This window comes from Salvia hispanica, chromosome 6, assembly GCF_023119035.1.
Source record: "Salvia hispanica cultivar TCC Black 2014 chromosome 6, UniMelb_Shisp_WGS_1.0, whole genome shotgun sequence".
NCBI classification, from domain to species: Eukaryota; Viridiplantae; Streptophyta; class Magnoliopsida; order Lamiales; family Lamiaceae; genus Salvia; species Salvia hispanica.
The window spans coordinates 36,457,711-36,475,198 of record NC_062970.1 but is presented as its reverse complement, the minus strand read 5'-3'; the positions used below and the strand labels follow the sequence as shown (position 1 = coordinate 36,475,198).

The 17,488-nt window shown below is 39.0% G+C and overlaps 5 protein-coding genes across 6 annotated transcripts; 4 read left to right on the top strand and 1 right to left on the bottom strand.

Annotated features, from left to right (window-relative positions):
* Nucleotides 1-2,030: 2,030 nt before the first annotated feature.
* LOC125195950 (E3 ubiquitin-protein ligase COP1-like) lies at nucleotides 2,031-8,313 on the top strand. Of its 2 annotated transcripts, XM_048094252.1 has the most exons (13): nucleotides 2,044-2,509; nucleotides 3,581-3,658; nucleotides 4,157-4,312; nucleotides 4,785-5,147; nucleotides 5,520-5,677; nucleotides 5,759-5,824; nucleotides 5,941-6,019; nucleotides 6,357-6,512; nucleotides 6,619-6,717; nucleotides 7,119-7,223; nucleotides 7,314-7,493; nucleotides 7,791-7,901; nucleotides 7,990-8,313. In XM_048094252.1, exons 1-13 carry the CDS (start codon nucleotides 2,201-2,203, stop codon nucleotides 8,158-8,160), a joined length of 2,031 nt encoding a protein of 676 aa, XP_047950209.1. In that variant the 5' UTR covers nucleotides 2,044-2,200; the 3' UTR covers nucleotides 8,161-8,313. The 2 variants fall into 2 exon arrangements, with proteins under 2 accessions (XP_047950210.1, XP_047950209.1); XM_048094253.1 differs by lacking the exon at nucleotides 7,990-8,313 and having other exon boundaries at nucleotides 2,031-2,509; nucleotides 7,665-7,794.
* A 323-nt stretch (nucleotides 8,314-8,636) lies between these two features.
* On the top strand, nucleotides 8,637-9,519 carry LOC125195234. The gene is made up of 2 exons (XM_048093415.1): nucleotides 8,637-8,657; nucleotides 9,049-9,519. Exons 1-2 carry the CDS (start codon nucleotides 8,637-8,639, stop codon nucleotides 9,517-9,519), a joined length of 492 nt encoding a protein of 163 aa, XP_047949372.1.
* Nucleotides 9,520-9,878: 359 nt separating this feature from the next.
* LOC125195233 lies at nucleotides 9,879-10,319 on the top strand. The gene has a single exon (XM_048093414.1). It carries the CDS (start codon nucleotides 9,879-9,881, stop codon nucleotides 10,317-10,319), a length of 441 nt encoding a protein of 146 aa, XP_047949371.1.
* A 1,014-nt stretch (nucleotides 10,320-11,333) lies between these two features.
* Nucleotides 11,334-14,112, top strand: LOC125194190 (protein CLMP1). The gene has a single exon (XM_048092267.1). The coding sequence runs from the start codon at nucleotides 11,580-11,582 to the stop codon at nucleotides 13,863-13,865; it is 2,286 nt and encodes a 761-aa protein (XP_047948224.1). The 5' UTR covers nucleotides 11,334-11,579; the 3' UTR covers nucleotides 13,866-14,112.
* Nucleotides 14,113-14,907: 795 nt separating this feature from the next.
* Nucleotides 14,908-16,725, bottom strand: LOC125196928 (epoxide hydrolase 4-like). The gene is made up of 6 exons (XM_048095593.1): nucleotides 16,710-16,725; nucleotides 16,357-16,589; nucleotides 15,781-16,191; nucleotides 15,579-15,668; nucleotides 15,395-15,462; nucleotides 14,908-15,317 (listed from the first exon to the last, which is right to left on the bottom strand). The coding sequence occupies exons 2-6, from the start codon at nucleotides 16,552-16,554 to the stop codon at nucleotides 15,179-15,181; spliced, it is 906 nt and encodes a 301-aa protein (XP_047951550.1). The 5' UTR covers nucleotides 16,555-16,589; nucleotides 16,710-16,725; the 3' UTR covers nucleotides 14,908-15,178.
* Between the last annotated feature and the right edge of the window lie 763 nt (nucleotides 16,726-17,488).

The following is a 17,488-nucleotide window of genomic DNA, read 5'->3' as shown; positions in this document are numbered from 1 at the left end:
GGAAAAAACAAATCAATCACTTACAATAGGATAATAGGATGGATGGATTAAAAAATAAGTGTGACAAGCATTGACATACGAATCGAAAAGAAAACTAGTGATAAGTAATGACAGATGAAGGGAGTAATACTCGATTCGTCCGCGATTAAGTGTCTCAAGTTTTCTTTTTCGTCCATCCACGATCAACTGTCATTCTTTAACTTTTTCACTTGTTTTGATAGTGAAACACACATTTCACTATCTCATTCCTTGCATATTTTGCTATAAAGTACTTAGTATATAAAAATAAGATCTATATCTTTTTCTATCCAATTTCTGTTACATTTCTTTGCACCTGAGCCAAGTCAACTTTTGTCGCTTAATTATGGACGAAGGATGTCGTTAATATTAATACTACTTTCGTTCTTTAAAAAAAATATTTTCATGTTGGTTAGTACCTTAAATTTGTAAACTTTATATTTTAGGGGAAAAATTTTCTAATAATGTGAGACGAGACTCATTCTCCGTGAATAATACTTCAATTACGTTTTCTCTCTATTTCTCTTACTTTACCAACTGTGCATTAAAATTCGCATCATTTCAAAAGTTTCTATTTTTAAGATACGAATATAGTAACTTGTAGACGCAACATATGTAGACTAGTACTAGTATTTATGGACTATAGTTATGGATATGTTTTTCCTTTAGATAAATATTTGATGCTATTGAATCTAGGTGTGTTAAATCGGGTATCTGATCCCAAAAAGTCAAATATAAGATAGCCGATATCGAATTACAAAATTCTATTATGTACCTGAATATCCGACCAGATATCCAATCCCAAAAATCTGATATTTGGAATACTTAAAAAAATGTCAAAATGTGTGTTGAATTAATTGAATTATTTTAAACTAAAATTTGAATATGAATTATTAGTATTTCGTGTATATCACAACTCACACATATAAGAACGATAATAGGCGGGATAGTTGTCGGCCGTCGACAATTGAAAAGGGCAGACCAAGAGACCGATAGAGAGGGGAGGTTCGGTCGCTCACAAGAGGAGAATAAAATGAATGAAATGGGGAGGTCTAAATGTCTTAGCAATAGTGTCCTGAAAACTCGCCCCCAAAATCCGCCACAATCCATTTTTACCTTGTCACGTCAGTATTTTAAATTCCAGCCCCATCACCTGCAATAGCGCCAACCCCAAATTCCACCACAACTTATTTCACCATTTTCATCTTTTCTTTGGTTAGTTTTTGTGTTATCAAATAAAATAAAATAACAATACCAAAATATATTTATACTAAAAAAAGTACAGTAATAAATAAAAAAACGCATAGGAATAAAAAAAACCTAGTAGTGTAAAGAGAAAAGGCACAAGGCACATCAATTGTATCACAATTGAGTGCGAAGGTTGTCGTTCATTTGCTAGTACATTTGTTCTAGCCCCTCGTCGTCGATCACCCCTTCCCCTTTGTGTGCTCCTAGAGAACGTACATGTTCGAGAGCTCGTACTCATTGGTGTTGATCGGGAAATCGAAGTTAGGGTTAATGTTGGAGCCATACGTTCCTGAGGTACCCAGATCTTGGATATCCACCATGGACCGATTCACATCGCCATAGTTCTCTGCATTGGTTGAGATCCCATTCTGCGACTTAACAAAGATCGTCAAAGGCTTGCTAAATGGCCCGGGGTCATGGGTCATCTCATTGGGGTTACCGCATACGCCCAATTATTTTTTAGGTCATACACTGAATGCTGCAAGTGTAATTATAATTTAGGGCAAATTAAATCTATCAGAGTGTCCGCTTTAAAAATAAAATAAAATAAAATCAAAATGGATGACTGGAATGTTGAAAATATCGATATGAAAAAAAAAAAAAAAAAAAAAAAAAAAAAAAAAAAAGAAAAGAGGCAAGACAATTGGCATAGCGTGACGTGAGTAGAATTTTTGCTAGTGTCATTCCATTGTATATTTGTATTTGTACAGATCATACATTTAAAAAAAGGAAAAAAGAGGAAATATTAAAAGCCCGCGTAACGTGGTGAATTTCCACCCATACAAATCTGGGCTGCCGCTCTAGCACACCAACTGCTTACACTCACCCACGCATCCACACTAACGTCCTCCTCTCCTTTCTTCACTCCTTCCGATAAACGCCCCAATCCACGCATGCATCTCTAGACCGCCGACAACACCAGATTTCCACCAGGATGGGCGGCATCACCACTTCAATCGGCGCTCTCGTGCCCTCGGTCAAGTCCGAGCTGCCGGAAGAGCCCTCGACGGCTCCGCCCTCTACTTCCACGCCGCCGGAGGACGATCGGGGGGCGCTCGATGCGGAGAAAGACGTTCTGTGCCCGATATGCATGCAAATCATCAAGGACGCCTTCCTCACGGCGTGCGGCCACAGTTTCTGCTACATGTGTATCGTGACGCATCTGCAGAATAAGAATGATTGTCCGTGTTGCTCTCACTTCCTCACCAAGACTCATCTCTATCCTAATTTTCTCCTCAATAAGGTTTGTTTCAATAATCGAATGTGTAGCTGCTAATTGTAGGGTGAATTTGGCGAGTTGAGCATTCAATATGTTTTGTGCAATTCTGAGTTAGTTTTCAGGTTTTTTTATTGCTAATTATATTGTTGATGATGAATGTACTGAGGCATCGTTGATTTTGCTTACTTGATTCTGGATTTGGTGATATTTGGAATATGACCTTTTTCCTTTAGTTTCGCTAGGTTCCAGAAACTGATCAATCAGCTAGAGAAAAATTCTCTTCTCCATCTTGAACATCCTTTAGTTTGTATTCTGGTTTCTGCTTATAGAAAAAAAAAACACAAATTAGAATGAAACACATAATCAAGCTATGAAGTTAGTAAGTCTTATGAAGTCAAAATCCTATGACATCAACTGATACGGAGTGATAGGCGGGTGTGCCGTAAGCATATGAAGCATATCTCACAGTTGGGCATGATAACAATGAAGAAGCTGCTGGAAAATAACATAGAGTAGAAGAAAATAAAGAGGAAATAAAAAAATTAAATATAAAATAAAAGATAAATACTCCTCCTATGACTAAGAGAGCATTCTCCGAAAAGGCCACAACATAAATAGCTGAACTAAACTTTATTTCTGAATACTGCAAAAGTGAAACAAAGCCCTATTTATAGTCATAAGACTCTAAAAGACTTCAACCTGAATAAACTTTTAAAGATAAAGCTAGACTCCTGAACCAAATCAAACTCTATGAGATAAACTTATCTCTAACAAACTCATTATATCTAAATAAATAATAGTAACTGATAGTATAATATAAAGATGCAGATTGGTCTCACCAACTTCTGTAAGCTTTTTTTCGTGTCGCTGATAGTTGGAACTTGTTAGTACTTTTTATTTAGACATTTATCTGTGATTTATTTATTCTTTATTCAAGATCTCAAGTCTGGAGCTTTTTGTTTCTAGAATTTATATTGCTTTCTACGTATTTTGAGCACTTATTACTTATGGTATGTATGCTTTCTATATGAGCTTATGATGTAGTGTTTCCCAATCTGTGATGTACTTATGGTGCAGTGTGCTTCAATGTTGTAGTTACTTGCAAAGACTTCTGCGCGTCAAATAGCTAAAACTTCCACACCACTTGAACAACTTCGCCAGGCTTTGGAACAGGTTAGTTACACAATGATCAAGAAGAGCTTCAAATTGTAACCTTGGTTGCTCCCTTGCTCTTGCACATAATAATACTAGTACTATATTTCTTTTGAATAGAACCAATAGAAGTTTGTTGAGAAGACTATTCAGTTTAAATGCTTAGTTGCTTCACAAGCATGATGCATATGCTCCTTTGCTTCTAACATTTGGTATGGCTGGACTACCATCCTTTATTAGAACATAGGCGTTGGGATTTTGCAGTTTGCGGAGTTATTCTTCCTTCTCTATCCCTGGCGATACCTTGTTTGTAGTCTAATAGCAAAATTTGAGGATACCAAATATTCTGCATCCCAGGTTCCCATAATTGGTGGTAACAGTAAATCCTGCCAGTCTTGATTGGAAACATGTTCTTTTCCTAGATCTTGATCTTCTTGGTAGCCAAGCTTCATATTGTATGTTCTGTATACCCCATGCGTACATAATGTAAGAATGTGATTGTAAATGATATCTGGACAGGGATGCGAAGCATCAGTGAAGGAGCTTGAGAGCCTCCTGCATATTATTGTTGAGAAGAAAAAGAAAATGGAGCAAGAAGAAGCGGAGACAAATATGCAGATTTTGCTTGACTTTTTGGTTTTCTTGAAAAAGAAAAAACTTGATGAGCTCAATGAGGTGCTTTGAACATTAATTCTTTTATTTTACAGCTCTGTTATCTTTATAATTGTGCTAACTTGTTTATAAACTGTATTGTAACATTTTTTCCATCATAATCTGCTAATATGTCAGCAAATTGTGTCATTTAAGTTATTATTATGTTATCAGATATGTGCTCGCATGATATCAAAGATTCATGTTGGATGACATGTGCAAGCGCTCTCTAGTTATCATTCTAAAGTTTAAAAAAAATGAAGATCATGCCAATGAATTCCAACAATGTTGTCAATAAAGATTGCTTGGCCGTCCATATGTCTCCTTGCAGTATTTATGTAATTAAAATTGAAGTAATGGCATATCAAGGTTTCATATGGATGCAGCCAATTAAGGAATTTTCAGCAGCATATATGTTTGGAAATTAGTCCTCAATTATGAGTATGATCTCTTTTTCTTTTGAAAGAAAATAAATGATTTTCCATTTATCCTACAGATACAATCTGACCTCCAGTACATAAAACAAGATATTCACGCTGTGGAGAAGCGTCGAATAGAGTTGTATCATAGAAGAGATAGATATGCTCCGAAAATGAGAATGCTATCTAATGATCCGCATTCAAAGTCTCTATGGCCATCATTGATGGACAAACATAGAGATACCACCACTGTCTCCAGGGCTACCACTGCACCAGACCAGGTCCGCTTGAGTTCTAGTGTTTCCAAAAGCCAGAAAGTTGATTTAAGATCTTCTGCAAGCCCTTTAACCCCATGGAAGGATGCTTCTGGTGCGTCAGATAACCAAAATCTCACTCCATCTGGACTCGCTCTGGCAAGAAAGAGGCGGGTCCATGCACAGGTTGGTTCTGATTTGCTAATCAGCATAGATGCATTTATGTTTGTTGTGTGCTTTTAATTCCCTAGAAATAGGAAACAACTTATATATGTTGTTGAGGAAAATCTTTCTATCCAAGAACTGTGACATCCTGCAAATGCTCTTTAGTAAAGAGCTAATTGTAGAAATACTTAAGTTTCCTACATAACTTTGAGTCCATTTTTGTTAGGGTTCTTGGCATCCTAGTCTTTCTACTTTGGAGTTTGGAACCTTAAAGATCGTCTCAGTTGACGAGTCTCCTAAGTCATTATATTAAAAATCATTATGAAATGCATGCTTTGATTGAACTAGACATCTCATTTTCTACTATGCTGATACTCATTTCTATTGCTACAGTTCAATGAGCTACAAGATTGTTACTTGCAAAAACGAAGATACTGGTCAAAACTACATTCAACACAGCAAGAACGAGATTCACCTGGTGTAACCAGAGAAGGTTACACAGAAGGACTTGAGGATTTTCAGTCTGTTCTGTCGACCTTCACAAGATACAGGTATAACCTTAGGCGTATATCCTAGTTTCTCTACTTGACTGAAACCTCACTAACTAATCATGTTTTGGTTTGGTTGATCAGTCGGTTGCAGGTTGTTGCTGAACTAAGACAGGGCGATTTGTTTCACTCAGCTAACATTGTGTCCAGGTTGCGGGGTTGACTAGGCATTCCGACACTTATTCATGTTCATGCTTTTGGCTATGTAGCTATTGATCAAGTGATAATAAATTTATACTAAAATAATAATTTATTTCCCTTTGCAGTATAGAATTTGACCGAGATGATGAACTGTTTGCTACTGCTGGAGTTTCACGACGTATCAAAGTTTTTGAATTTTCATCAGTATGTGGGAATTGCTTTGCTTCAAATTTTCATTCTGCATTGTTGTTTATAGCTTAGGTCTCATCACTGACAGCATAGTTTCCTCTTAGTGATAGTTGGATTCGTTATGTTGTTTTAAGTTTTTGTACTTATGTGCATGTTACAAGATTCATGATCTTGCTACTCAATTATTTTACTTGAGTAGATTAGGCTAAAAATCATTTGGAGTTGAGATTCTTAAGTAAGGTTGCTCCAATATTCATTTGGCATCTTCCAGTGTCTTGTTGTAGTCCTTTTACCCCTCTACTTAAAATTGTCAATTAATATCAGTTCTCATACTAATGCAATTGCTTTCCAGGTAGTTAATGAACCTGCTGATGTTCAGTGCCCAGTTGCGGAAATGATGACGCGATCGAAACTTAGCTGTTTAAGCTGGAACAAGTACACTAAAAGTCACATAGCCAGCAGTGACTATGAAGGCATAGTAACTGTTTGGGATGTGACAACTCGACAGGTACTACATGTAATTAATTAGAGTATTTCTCCATTTCAGTTCTGCAGAACAAAGTCACACATGCATAGACTCACTGTAAAGCTACATCGTCTTGAATTTTGTCCAGAGTGTGATGGAATATGAGGAACATGAAAAACGTGCTTGGAGTGTTGATTTTTCACCAACAGAACCTTCAATGCTAGTCTCGGGTAGTGATGATTGCAAGGTATTTGAGAGGCAAATTTACTGTTCTCGTGTCTAAAGTTATAGATGTCACATTACCAAGTGGGAGTTGCACCATCGTTGAATGATTGCCTTTAAAAACACCAAAACTTAGCTATATATTCTCGTGTCTTTCCCCCCTTACTATCACCTATCATTAAATAATGTTTATGCCAGAAAGCAAATGGATGTTTTGCAATATGTTTGTAAGTTAGAACTTGAATGGTTCAGTAATCCTTTCTTATGATGCACTTCATTTTGATTCCAACGTTGAAAGACTCATTGCGATAACTTTGTCCAGATTTTCTACCTGAAAATTTGAATGCTTGTGACTGAATTCCCCTTTGAGAACTTGGTTTTTTAATGATATCTTTATCTAATGATAACTAACTCAATGTTCAACAGGTCAAAGTGTGGTGTACAAAACAGGAGGCAAGTGCTCTCAACATTGATATGAAAGCTAACATATGCTCCGTTAAATATAACCCTGGATCTAGTGTTCACATAGCGGTAATATAATTGATCTTTTTGTCATGGGAATTCATGCTAGCCATCCAGATGAAGTATGTGTATGAAACCATTTACTCTTGTCCCTTTCAGGTTGGGTCTGCAGATCACAATATTTATTACTATGACTTGAGAAATATAAGCCAGCCATTACATACATTAGGTGGTCACAGAAAGGCTGTATCATATGTGAAATTTTTATCCAACAATGAGCTTGGCTCAGCATCTACAGACAATACGTTGCGCCTGTGGGATGTCAAAGAAAATGTACCTGTAAGTTTCTATTCTTTATTCACTCTTCACTTCAGTGTAGTCATACTAAAGTTAGCATATTTTTTTCTGTTTGTTTATATATGATTTCAAACCATCCAAGTTTCCCAACTAGTAGTATCAAGTGTGAAGAGAAGTTAAATAGTACAACTACTTTGTTACATTAGAAATCAGTGTTGCAGTGTGGAGGACTTTTAGTCTGTGTGTTGTAAATATGACGATGCACTCAACTTTTCCGAGCTTTGCTTGATATGGGAAATAGCGCTGAACATCCCCCAAAACGTCTTGTATTTCCTTCAGCTACGCATATTTAGGGGTCATGCAAATGAGAAGAACTTCGTGGGCCTCTCGGTTAACAGTGAGTACCTAGCCTGTGGCAGTGAAACTAATGAAGTATATGCCTATCACAAGGTACACATTCGTTGGATCCACACGATCTTTGTATATTAACTGATTCATCCACAAAATCCTTTAGTCAACAAGGCTGGTATTTTCGCAGGCTATATCGAGACCAGCAGCGTGGCATAGATTTGTCAACTCTGGTGGTGATGAAGCGGAAGAAGAGCCCGTGTCGTACTTCATTAGTGCTGTGTGTTGGAAAAGTGATAGCCCAACAATGTTAACAGCAAACAGTCAAGGAACAATTAAGGTTCTTGTTCTTGCTCCCTGATTCAGGAAAACTATAACATTAGGTGATTAAACTCTACATGCTATTATATCTCTTTATATGATTCCAACCTATGGAATGGCCATTCGTTGCGTTTCACCCAGATTTTACACACATGATTGGAGTTTACCACCTCAAGTTTGCGTGGTTGTTTTATTTCGGTATCTATTTTTTTCCGATTTTGGTGTTGGTCGAGTGAGATAATATTCTCTATCACTTTGTCGACAACTCACTAGGTAACTAGTACTACTCTTTGGTGCTTGATTTTTTTAAGACATCATAAAAGTTGTAGATCAATACTAATATAATTGCATGAACATGGTATTTCGAAGAATGCATGGCAAAATAGCTTCTAAAATCATTGTTGATTTTTCTACTTCTATTAAAAAAAATGCATGCAGATACCATTGATAGATATTATTTCCATTTAAACTACGTTGTTCTTCAATCAATGTTTTCTATTCCGATAAAATGCAAAAATGCTCGAAGTTAGTTACAAGGTTCACACCATAAATAGTGATAATCCAAATAGTAACAAAATGAAAACATGCTTAGAGCGTCCACAGTGGGGGAGCCGCGGCTCTCGGCCCGGGCTTGGGCAGCCCGCGGCCCCCCACTACTGAGGCGAGGGGTGCCCGCGGCTCGGGGGGGTGGACGAGAGAGAGCCGAGCGCTCGGCCAGGCGGCTCGGCCCGCCACTGCAAGGGCCGAGAGCCGCGGCCCTGCCCACCGAAAATTAATTTATTTATTTTTTATTTTTTTTTCAAATTTTTTTATATATTCATCCATTCTCCTCCAATTTTTTTACCCCAAACCAAACTCTACTCTTTCTTTCCACTTGATTTTAATTTAAGATTAAAAACATGGATCCCGACGATTTGAAAATTTTCAGCGCTTGGTCGATGAGGAGTTCGAAGAACTCGTTGCAGCGGTGCAAGATGAAGCCGACGAGGAGGAGGCGGCTTTGGCGGCGGCGGCGGCCATCCCTCGGCCGAGATACCGTCGTCGGTTTATCAACCGTGACCATGTCGGAGCCGACCAGCGGTTGATGGAAGACTACTTCGGCGATAACCCCCGTTATACGCCGGAGATTTTTCGTCGGCGATTCAGAATGTCGCAACGACTCTTCATCCACATTGCGGATTGTTTGTCTCAGCGATACAAGTGCTTCACCTTGCGGAGTGACGCCACCGGTCGACCCGGATTGTCGACATATCAGAAGTGCACGGCCGCAATTAGGCAGCTTGCCTATGCCGGGCCTGCTGACATGTTTGACGAATATCTACAGATGGGCGAAACGACTGCCCTCAAAACGTTGAGGCAGTTTTGCAAGGGTATCAAAGAACTCTTCAAAGGGGAGTAGCTACGGAAATCGACGGCCGAGGAATGCCAGAGACTGATAAATATGCACGAGACAGTGCATCATTTTCCGGGCATGATGGGCAACATCGATTGCATGCACTGGGAGTGGAGGAACTGCCCGGTGGCTTGGAAGGGGCAGTTCACTTCTGGTTTCAAAGGGCGACATCCCACGATGATTCTTGAAGCCGTTGCTTGACTACCGCTTGCGAATCGGCATGCGTATTTTGGTGTCGCTTGGATCAACATCAACGTTCTACAATCATCGCATCTCTTCAATGATGAGTCCCGGGGTGAGGGTCCGCAAATCAGCTTCGTGCCAATGGCACGCAGTACAACAGAGCATACTATTTGGCCGATGGAATGAACCCTCACTGGCCCGTGTTTGTCAAGACGATCCGACAACCTGTTGGGCTGAAGCAGACCTATTTTGCAAAAAAACAAGAGGGTGCTAGGAAGGATGTTGAGCGGGCTTTCGGAGTCCTCCAATCGCGATGGGCCATTTTACGGTGTCCGGTTCGACAATGGCACGAAAATGATGTCGCGGACATCATGACTGCGTGTATCATATTGCACAATATGATAATAGAAGATGAAGGCTTTACTGCAGAGCGTTGGGCACCGGAAGATGGTGCTAGCACAAGTCACGGTATTGCAACCCCTCCTCTGCAGATGGGTGTACCACGCAGTAATGAATACTTGATTCAGCGCTTCACCAATATGCGGAGTGAAATATCACATTCAACACTGCAGGCTGATTTGGTGGAAGAGGTCTGGAACCGTAGAGGAGGGGGCGCAGCGTGATAGGGGTTCTCTTTGTTGTTCGCGTTGTATCGAAAATTTTCATTGTGTAATTTTCCCTTTTATTATAATACAACGAAAATTTTGTTATAATGTTGTTTAGTTTAATTATTTCTTTGTATTTTAATAATTATATGCAAATAATTTTTATTCTAGCTAAATTAAAATATATAAAAAAAAATTAAGAAAATAATTTTAATTGGTGGCTCGGAGGGCCACCATTGTGGTGGCCAAGTTTGTTGGGCATGCCCAAGAAATAGTGGCTTGGACATACCCAAGAGGGCCATCATTGTGGACACCCTTACAGTTACATGCCCTATACGTAAGAAGTATTGCTCCGAAATCCCACGTGATACATATATTTTCAACAATAACAAGAGATATTGTAATAATTTGAATCGATAGCCGATATCCACGCTGCTCTCTAGGCATATACATATTCTTAGGAGGGGTCAGGGGCGTAGAAATAAATGTAATCAATATTCATAATCTTTTTATCACATGCATGTATATAATATCAAAGTTTAATTCTCAAATATATTTACTGAAGAACATTTAAATATTAAAGTCTCAAAAATATATTAACTACTCATTTTGTTCCATATAATAAACCATTTTTACTATTTTGGTATATTTCTTAAAAATAGAAATTATCCACTAATAATACGAGCTCTCAATATCCATTTATACTACTTTTATCATATTTTCTTCTTTTCTCTATTACTATAATCATTATCCATTAAAACTTGTATTCTTTTAAAAAAATGTCTATTTTTATTGGACGAATAACGCAGTGCATTGTAAAATTAGTAACATATTCGCATGAGTGATAATCTTAACTTAACTCGTTAGGCCCAGACCTAATGACGAAATGCAGCCCATTCGACCATGAAATCAACGGTAGAAAGTGGATCCTGCGGTTGAGGTTATCCCACAACAGAAGTGGGGTCCACAAGGATATTCAACATTTTTGTCTAGGGTTTCAGAATTTCTACCTCGAACTTTCCAGAACCCCCTTCTTTCACTGTGACCTTCATTCCAACCCCTCTCCCTTCAATTCATCATCTCGGAATACGTATTGTCAATCAACCTCTTCAATACAATGCCGGTTGGCTTCCTGTAAGTTTAATTTCCAGATTTTTCTGTTCAATTTTGTTCTGTGGTATCTATCTATCAGTGTGCAATAGCTGGAGAGGCATCGGCAATCTACTCTACCTCTTTTATTTTCATTTCGTAGTAAAGTTTGAATCTTTTAAGAACTTTATGGGGAAGTCTGGGGGTAGGAAGAAGAAGGCCGCCGCCGCACAAAACAAAGTTAGCGGTGATGAAAATCACTCGCCGCCTGTTGTTAATGGTGGTGTTAAGTTCGATTCTTCGGTTCTCTTGAAGAGAGCTCATGAGCTCAAGGAAGAAGGGAACCGTAGGTTTCAGGCTAAAGATTTTGTAGGTGCTCTTCTGCAGTATGAAAATGCCCTTAAGCTCACCCCCAAAACCCATCCAGATCGAGCTGTATTCCACAGCAATAGGGCTGCCTGTTTGATGCAAATGAAGCCGATTGATTACGAGACTGTTGTATCCGAGTGCAATCTGGCGCTTCAGGTGCAGCCCAATTTCGTGCGAGCCCTTCTTAGGAGGGCGCGTGCATTTGAGGCAATAGGGAAGTATGAAGCGGCTATGAGAGATGTGCAGTCGTTGTTGGTTTCTGATCCTAATAACGTGGATGCAGTGGAGATTGCTGGACGGTTGAGGATGGTGCTTGGCCCTCGACAGGAGGCTCAGCAGGACCTTCAGAGCAGGCCATCTCCAGCAGCACTAGGTGCCTCTGCAATCCGTGGGGCGCCAATTACTGGTCTTGGACCGTGTTTGCCAGCTAGACCTGTACCAAAGAAACCAGTGCCTTCAGCAAATGTGCCATCTAATAAGTCGGAGAAGTTGTATCCTGTGCCTCCGATTGAGAATGGAACTGAGAGCAAGAACCATTTGCCTAAGGTTGTCTTGAAGCCTTCAAATGGCTCTTCAAGATCCAACCCGAATGCTGGCAAGGATAATAACCTTAAGGAACAGTTACCTTCTAGGTCAATCTTCACTTCAGTTAATCAGCAATCTGCAGAGCCTGTGATACAGTATCGGCCGCTGAAGCTTGTTTATGACCATGACATAAGGCTTTCACAAATGCCTGTTAATTGCAGTCTAAAAGTTTTGAGGGAAATTGTTGGTAAGCGTTTTCCAATGTCAAAAGCTGTGCTGATCAAGTACAAGGACAGTGATGGGGACTTGGTGACTGTAACATGTTCAGCTGAGCTTAGACTGGCAGAGTCAACAGTTGACAATTTGATTCCAAAAGATCCTGATACTGAAAAGGGAGACGCCCCTGCCATGTTGAAGTTGCATATTGTTGAAGTGAGTCTGGAGCAGGAGCCGCCTTTACCAGAAGATGAGGAGGAGAATGTAGCAGCTAAAGGAGATGAGAATGTGTCGCAATCTTCTGCTGCTGAATCTGTTGGAGAAGCTGTGGACTCTGTGATTAACAGTACTGAGAAAGTTGCTCAGAAGGATAAGACTGGAGGAACAGAGGATCCCGAGTGTAAGGAAGTGGAGATGGATGATTGGCTATTTGAGTTTGCACAGCTGTTCCGGACCCATGTTGGGATTGACCCTGATGCTCATATTGATCTTCATGAGCTTGGGATGGAATTGTGCTCCGAAGCTCTTGAGGAAACAGTGACAAGTGATGAGGCTCAAAGCCTTTTCGACAAGGCTGCTCTCAAGTTCCAGGAGGTGGTTGCTCTGGCTTTCTTCAACTGGGGAAATGTTCATATGTGTGCAGCAAGGAAAAGAATGCCTATTGATGAATCGGCTGATAAGGAAACGATGAATGAGCAGCTTCAAAATGCTTACGATTGGGTGAAAGACAAGTATACACTAGCCAAAGAGAAGTACGAAGAGGCTCTACTGATCAAACCAGACTTCTACGAAGGATTGTTAGCACTGGGCCAGCAACAATTTGAAATGGCTAAACTTCATTGGTCATTTGTATTAGCAAAGAAAGAGGATTTGTCGAAATGGGATCCAACCGAGACCATTGGTCTCTTTGATAGTGCAGAAGAAAAGATGAAAACAGCAACTGCAATGTGGGAGAAGATGGAGGAGCAGAGAGCTAATGAGTTGAAAGATCCCAGTGCAAACAAGAAGGATGAACTATTGAAAAGAAAGAAGAAACAGGGTAGTGGTGCACAAGGTGATGCCAGTGTAGGGGACATTTCACCTGAGGAAGCAGCAGAGCAAGCTGCTGTTATGAGATCACAAATTCACTTATTTTGGGGCAATATGCTTTTTGAAAGATCTCAAATCGAATGTAAACTCAACTTACCTGGATGGGAAAAGAATCTGGACGTTGCTGTGGGGCGATTTAAACTTGCTGGCGCTTCTGAGGCCGACATCGCAACAGTTGTGAAAAATCACTGCTCCAACGAAGAGGCTGCTGATGGAAATGAGAAAAAGACTGAGGAGGAAGTGCCTGCCGGTGTGGTTAACAAAGCAGATGACTGAAAACTATGATAGACGCAGGTTCATATTTGTTAACCATTTTGTGATGGTTTGGTATACTCAGTTTGTGGTTCTAGAATGGAGTCGAAATTTTATTTTAGAGCTTCATCAAGGTTGCCTACCCTGTGCCTGTGGGGTTTAAGCTCCTCTTATACTTTAAGGTTTCCTGTCATGTTCCTTAGCTTCTAGACTTGAAAGCTAACCTGATTTTTGCAATGATTTTTGAAGGAAGTTTTGCTTTTGCGAGTAAGTAATCTCCCAGAATATGATTTCTGAGGTCTTTGCTGTTTGCTTTTTACACTACACACTATGTTCGAAGTTCTAACAGTTAGGTAAAGCGTAGGAAACATGAATGGGAGCAGAGTATATGCTTATCTTATGCTAATTTATTCCAAATGGTTAGCCTTCTTGTATTTTTCGCTTGCATAAATGATGCTGGCAAAATACGAATAAAGCATAGCTATTATCCCATATGTTAGATTTGTTTTGTTTTATTCGACTTAAATTTGTGTCTTTTTCTTGAGCAACAAACGTGTGTTTTTCATAATATAGCCAAATGTAAGATGCCTATACTATACAATAAACATGGTATTCTCGTCTTCACAACACCTAACAAAATCATCACTCAATTCGTCACTTTGATTTACTTTCCGATCATTACATTGTATCAACATTCAACTAACTCTTCCGCAATTCAAAAGAAATCCCCATAATGTGATATCTGCAATCACTTCGGCGTCCACAAAAATGGAATTTTATCCACTTTGCATCATACACGCCAACCATTCCGATAATCACACTTGACGAGACGAGTACATGTTTGGAAAATGAATTCATTGTAGAAATAAATTATTTGTTATTAGTACTACTTAACATTATTTTTCATGAAAAGAGGAAGACTCATCAACAGTTTCTCCTTCACATAAGGCCTATCCCAAGCAATCTTTTAGTTAAAAGCTCAATTTGTTAATAGTTAAGCAATGTACGTAGTTCAACAAAGATTTTATATGCAAAATCTAGTAAATTTCAACTATGATCAAAGAAATAACCATTGCAAATTTGCAATGATGACAAAAATATTCAATAGATATGTTTCGTTAATCATCAAACATCACAATTGTACATGGGGAAACAATCCAAAGATGATACTCCTACAATTTTGTTTTGGCACCCAAGACGAAGAATTAATATAGAAAAGGTCATCGATCGTACATATTTAAAGTCATCCAAAATGTCCACGCATAGTCGTAGTAGTGGAAAACTTAAAGTTCTTGTTGGTTCAAAAGAACAATTTTAAGACCAAAAGTCATTAAAAATTATTTGGTAGGTTGTTCATGTAATTGCATTGAAGCAAGAAATTTGTTGAGACAAGCATTGTAGACGCAGGGTCGTTCCAAGTGAACCAAGTGACCTGCTTTCTTTATGCCTTCAAATGTTGCCTTATCTCCTAGTTGCCTGTTCAATTACACCAACAAAAATTCTTTAGCATATCTTTCTACCCCAAAATGAATGATTAACCAAAAAGAGCATACTCTTTCATGTTTTGCGCCAGTTCCACCTTAAATATTTGATCTTCCTCTCCCCATAGAAGATGTATTCTCTGTTAACAAATGAAGATGCTTGATGTTATGTTATTGATCATATCTATATGGGTGAGTAATTGGATAGATTCGTACACACTAATAATCTTATGATCATTTTATCATTCAAACAAACCTGGGAAAAACTCGGGATGCTTGTTTCTTTAGTGCTAACCACAAGGCCTTCAAGCAGCTCACCCCTTTCCTTTCTGTTGCTAAACATCACCTAAAACCACGAATTTGACACCAACTTTAACGGTGGTCTAAAATATCATAAATGTGTGTTATTTTCCAATCCGACCCGAATAAGATATTTTCAGCGTTGAAATTAATTTGACCTCAAGAAAGTCTCTATGGAGGCGGTCGGGGAACCAGAGGTTCTTGTAGGCGGCGACTTTGAGGAGCGCCTTGCAGCCCTTGACGGAGGTTGGCAGCAGAAGCTGGGAGGAGGAGGAGAAGCCGAGGTCGTGGAGCGTGGCGTTGCTTATGGAATCCGTCATGGCAAGTATGGAGCCTGAGATGACCATAGCATCAACCATCTCAGGGTGGAGCTCCGCCATCTTGAAGGCCACCATGCCGCCGTAGCTGAACCCCACCACGGTGCACCTCTCCACACCCAACTTCTTCAGCCCCTTGAGTAAGCACTGGGCCTGGAACGTGGGCGATCTGTCGGGGCTGTCCGTGAAGGAGCCGCCGAAGAAGAGGAGGTCGGGCACGTACACCGAGTACATCTTCGATAGAGATCCCACCTGCCATTTTTCAAATAAAATTGAATCAATAAATTTTCATACTAAAAGCAATTGGTGATAGGATTATTATATAGGAATTTTAGTTCTGGATGTAGGATATTGTTATATTAATTTATGTATCAGTTTGGCAACAGAAGTCATCTAAATTGTTCATGTAGTATATACCTGAAACTGCCAGGTGACGATGCCCTCACCGGCAAAGCCATGGACGAGCACTACCACGGGTTTGGTGGGTTTTTGCTCTCGAGGAACCCAAATGTTCATGACAGTGCCTGCCTCGATTTGGACCGAGTGAGGGACCACACCGGCCATCTTCATCAGCCAATGTATCAGTGGCTTCTGCACTGCTACTAAGTTCACCATTCTCTCTGATAATACACTACTCCTATACTGTGTATCTGAAATTAAACAAATGAGAAAAAGAGTGTCCAATATATACAAGTTAAGTTTAATTAATATGGCATTTCATTAGTTCCTTGCACGAAATGTAATGAATATTGGTCAACCACAACGCCTACCGTCTAGTAAAAATGATTTTCTTCTTAGGGTGCTGTAGTTGGTGGCTTCAGATTTAACTTGTTACTACTAATCTTATATATAATCCGTTACTAATTGTCACTCAATTTCCATATTTTCAAAAGTTAGGAAAATAGTCTTTAAATCCGTTACTGTCTTGTTACAAGTAGCTAACCTACTTATGACGTTTTTGGCAGTTGAGGTCAATATAATGCGCTACCTATTGTTATTTGTCTTCGCTTTATTTAATGTTGTCATCTCAAATGGCATATTGCTGTACCCAGGTTTTAGCCTATGCAAAGAAAGAGAATCTACTGCATTACAGGATTGCCAATGTTAGTACAACTTTAATTTTCTTTCTAAACAAATTTGTTTGAGATTTGAGAACGTTGTGTTTTAGATTTCCAGAGATGCTTTTAGTGAAATTAAAAGTGAAAAAAATTACTATTTTACAATTATGAACAAACTACTATAAAATACTTACCAAATGTCAAATTCATTACTTTGAGGTAGTTATTGACAATTTGCATGTATGTGGACAACAAATATCTATTCCGAATTAAATACTGAAAATTAGTTATGAATAGTTCAACATACTAACTATAAAGTTAACGATATACTCCCTCTAATTTCCATTAAATATCTCATATATTTATTTATTTAAACAATTTTCAATAAATATCTTATTTCATTTTTTTTTTCATTTTTAGTAATCGATTTCACTTTCCACTAATTCATTCTATTCAAATTAAATAACACCGGGGATCAAAGAGAGTAGTTA

Coding starts and splice junctions, on each gene's coding strand:
- LOC125195950 (XM_048094252.1), top strand. CDS start 2,201: ATGGGCGGCATCACCACTTCAATCGGCGCTCTCGTGCCCTCGGTCAAG. Junction 3,659..4,156: donor TTCGCCAGGCTTTGGAACAG/GTTAGTTACACA, acceptor ATATCTGGACAG/GGATGCGAAGCATCAGTGAA. Junction 7,224..7,313: donor GATCTAGTGTTCACATAGCG/GTAATATAATTG, acceptor TGTCCCTTTCAG/GTTGGGTCTGCAGATCACAA.
- LOC125195234 (XM_048093415.1), top strand. CDS start 8,637: ATGCTCGAAGTTAGTTACAAG. Junction 8,658..9,048: donor TGCTCGAAGTTAGTTACAAG/GTTCACACCATA, acceptor GAAAATTTTCAG/CGCTTGGTCGATGAGGAGTT.
- LOC125195233 (XM_048093414.1), top strand. CDS start 9,879: ATGAACCCTCACTGGCCCGTGTTTGTCAAGACGATCCGACAACCTGTT.
- LOC125194190 (XM_048092267.1), top strand. CDS start 11,580: ATGGGGAAGTCTGGGGGTAGGAAGAAGAAGGCCGCCGCCGCACAAAAC.
- LOC125196928 (XM_048095593.1), bottom strand. CDS start 16,554: ATGGTGAACTTAGTAGCAGTGCAGAAGCCACTGATACATTGGCTGATG. Junction 16,192..16,356: donor TCGTCACCTGGCAGTTTCAG/GTATATACTACA, acceptor GAAAAATGGCAG/GTGGGATCTCTATCGAAGAT. Junction 15,463..15,578: donor GCATCCCGAGTTTTTCCCAG/GTTTGTTTGAAT, acceptor ATTTGTTAACAG/AGAATACATCTTCTATGGGG.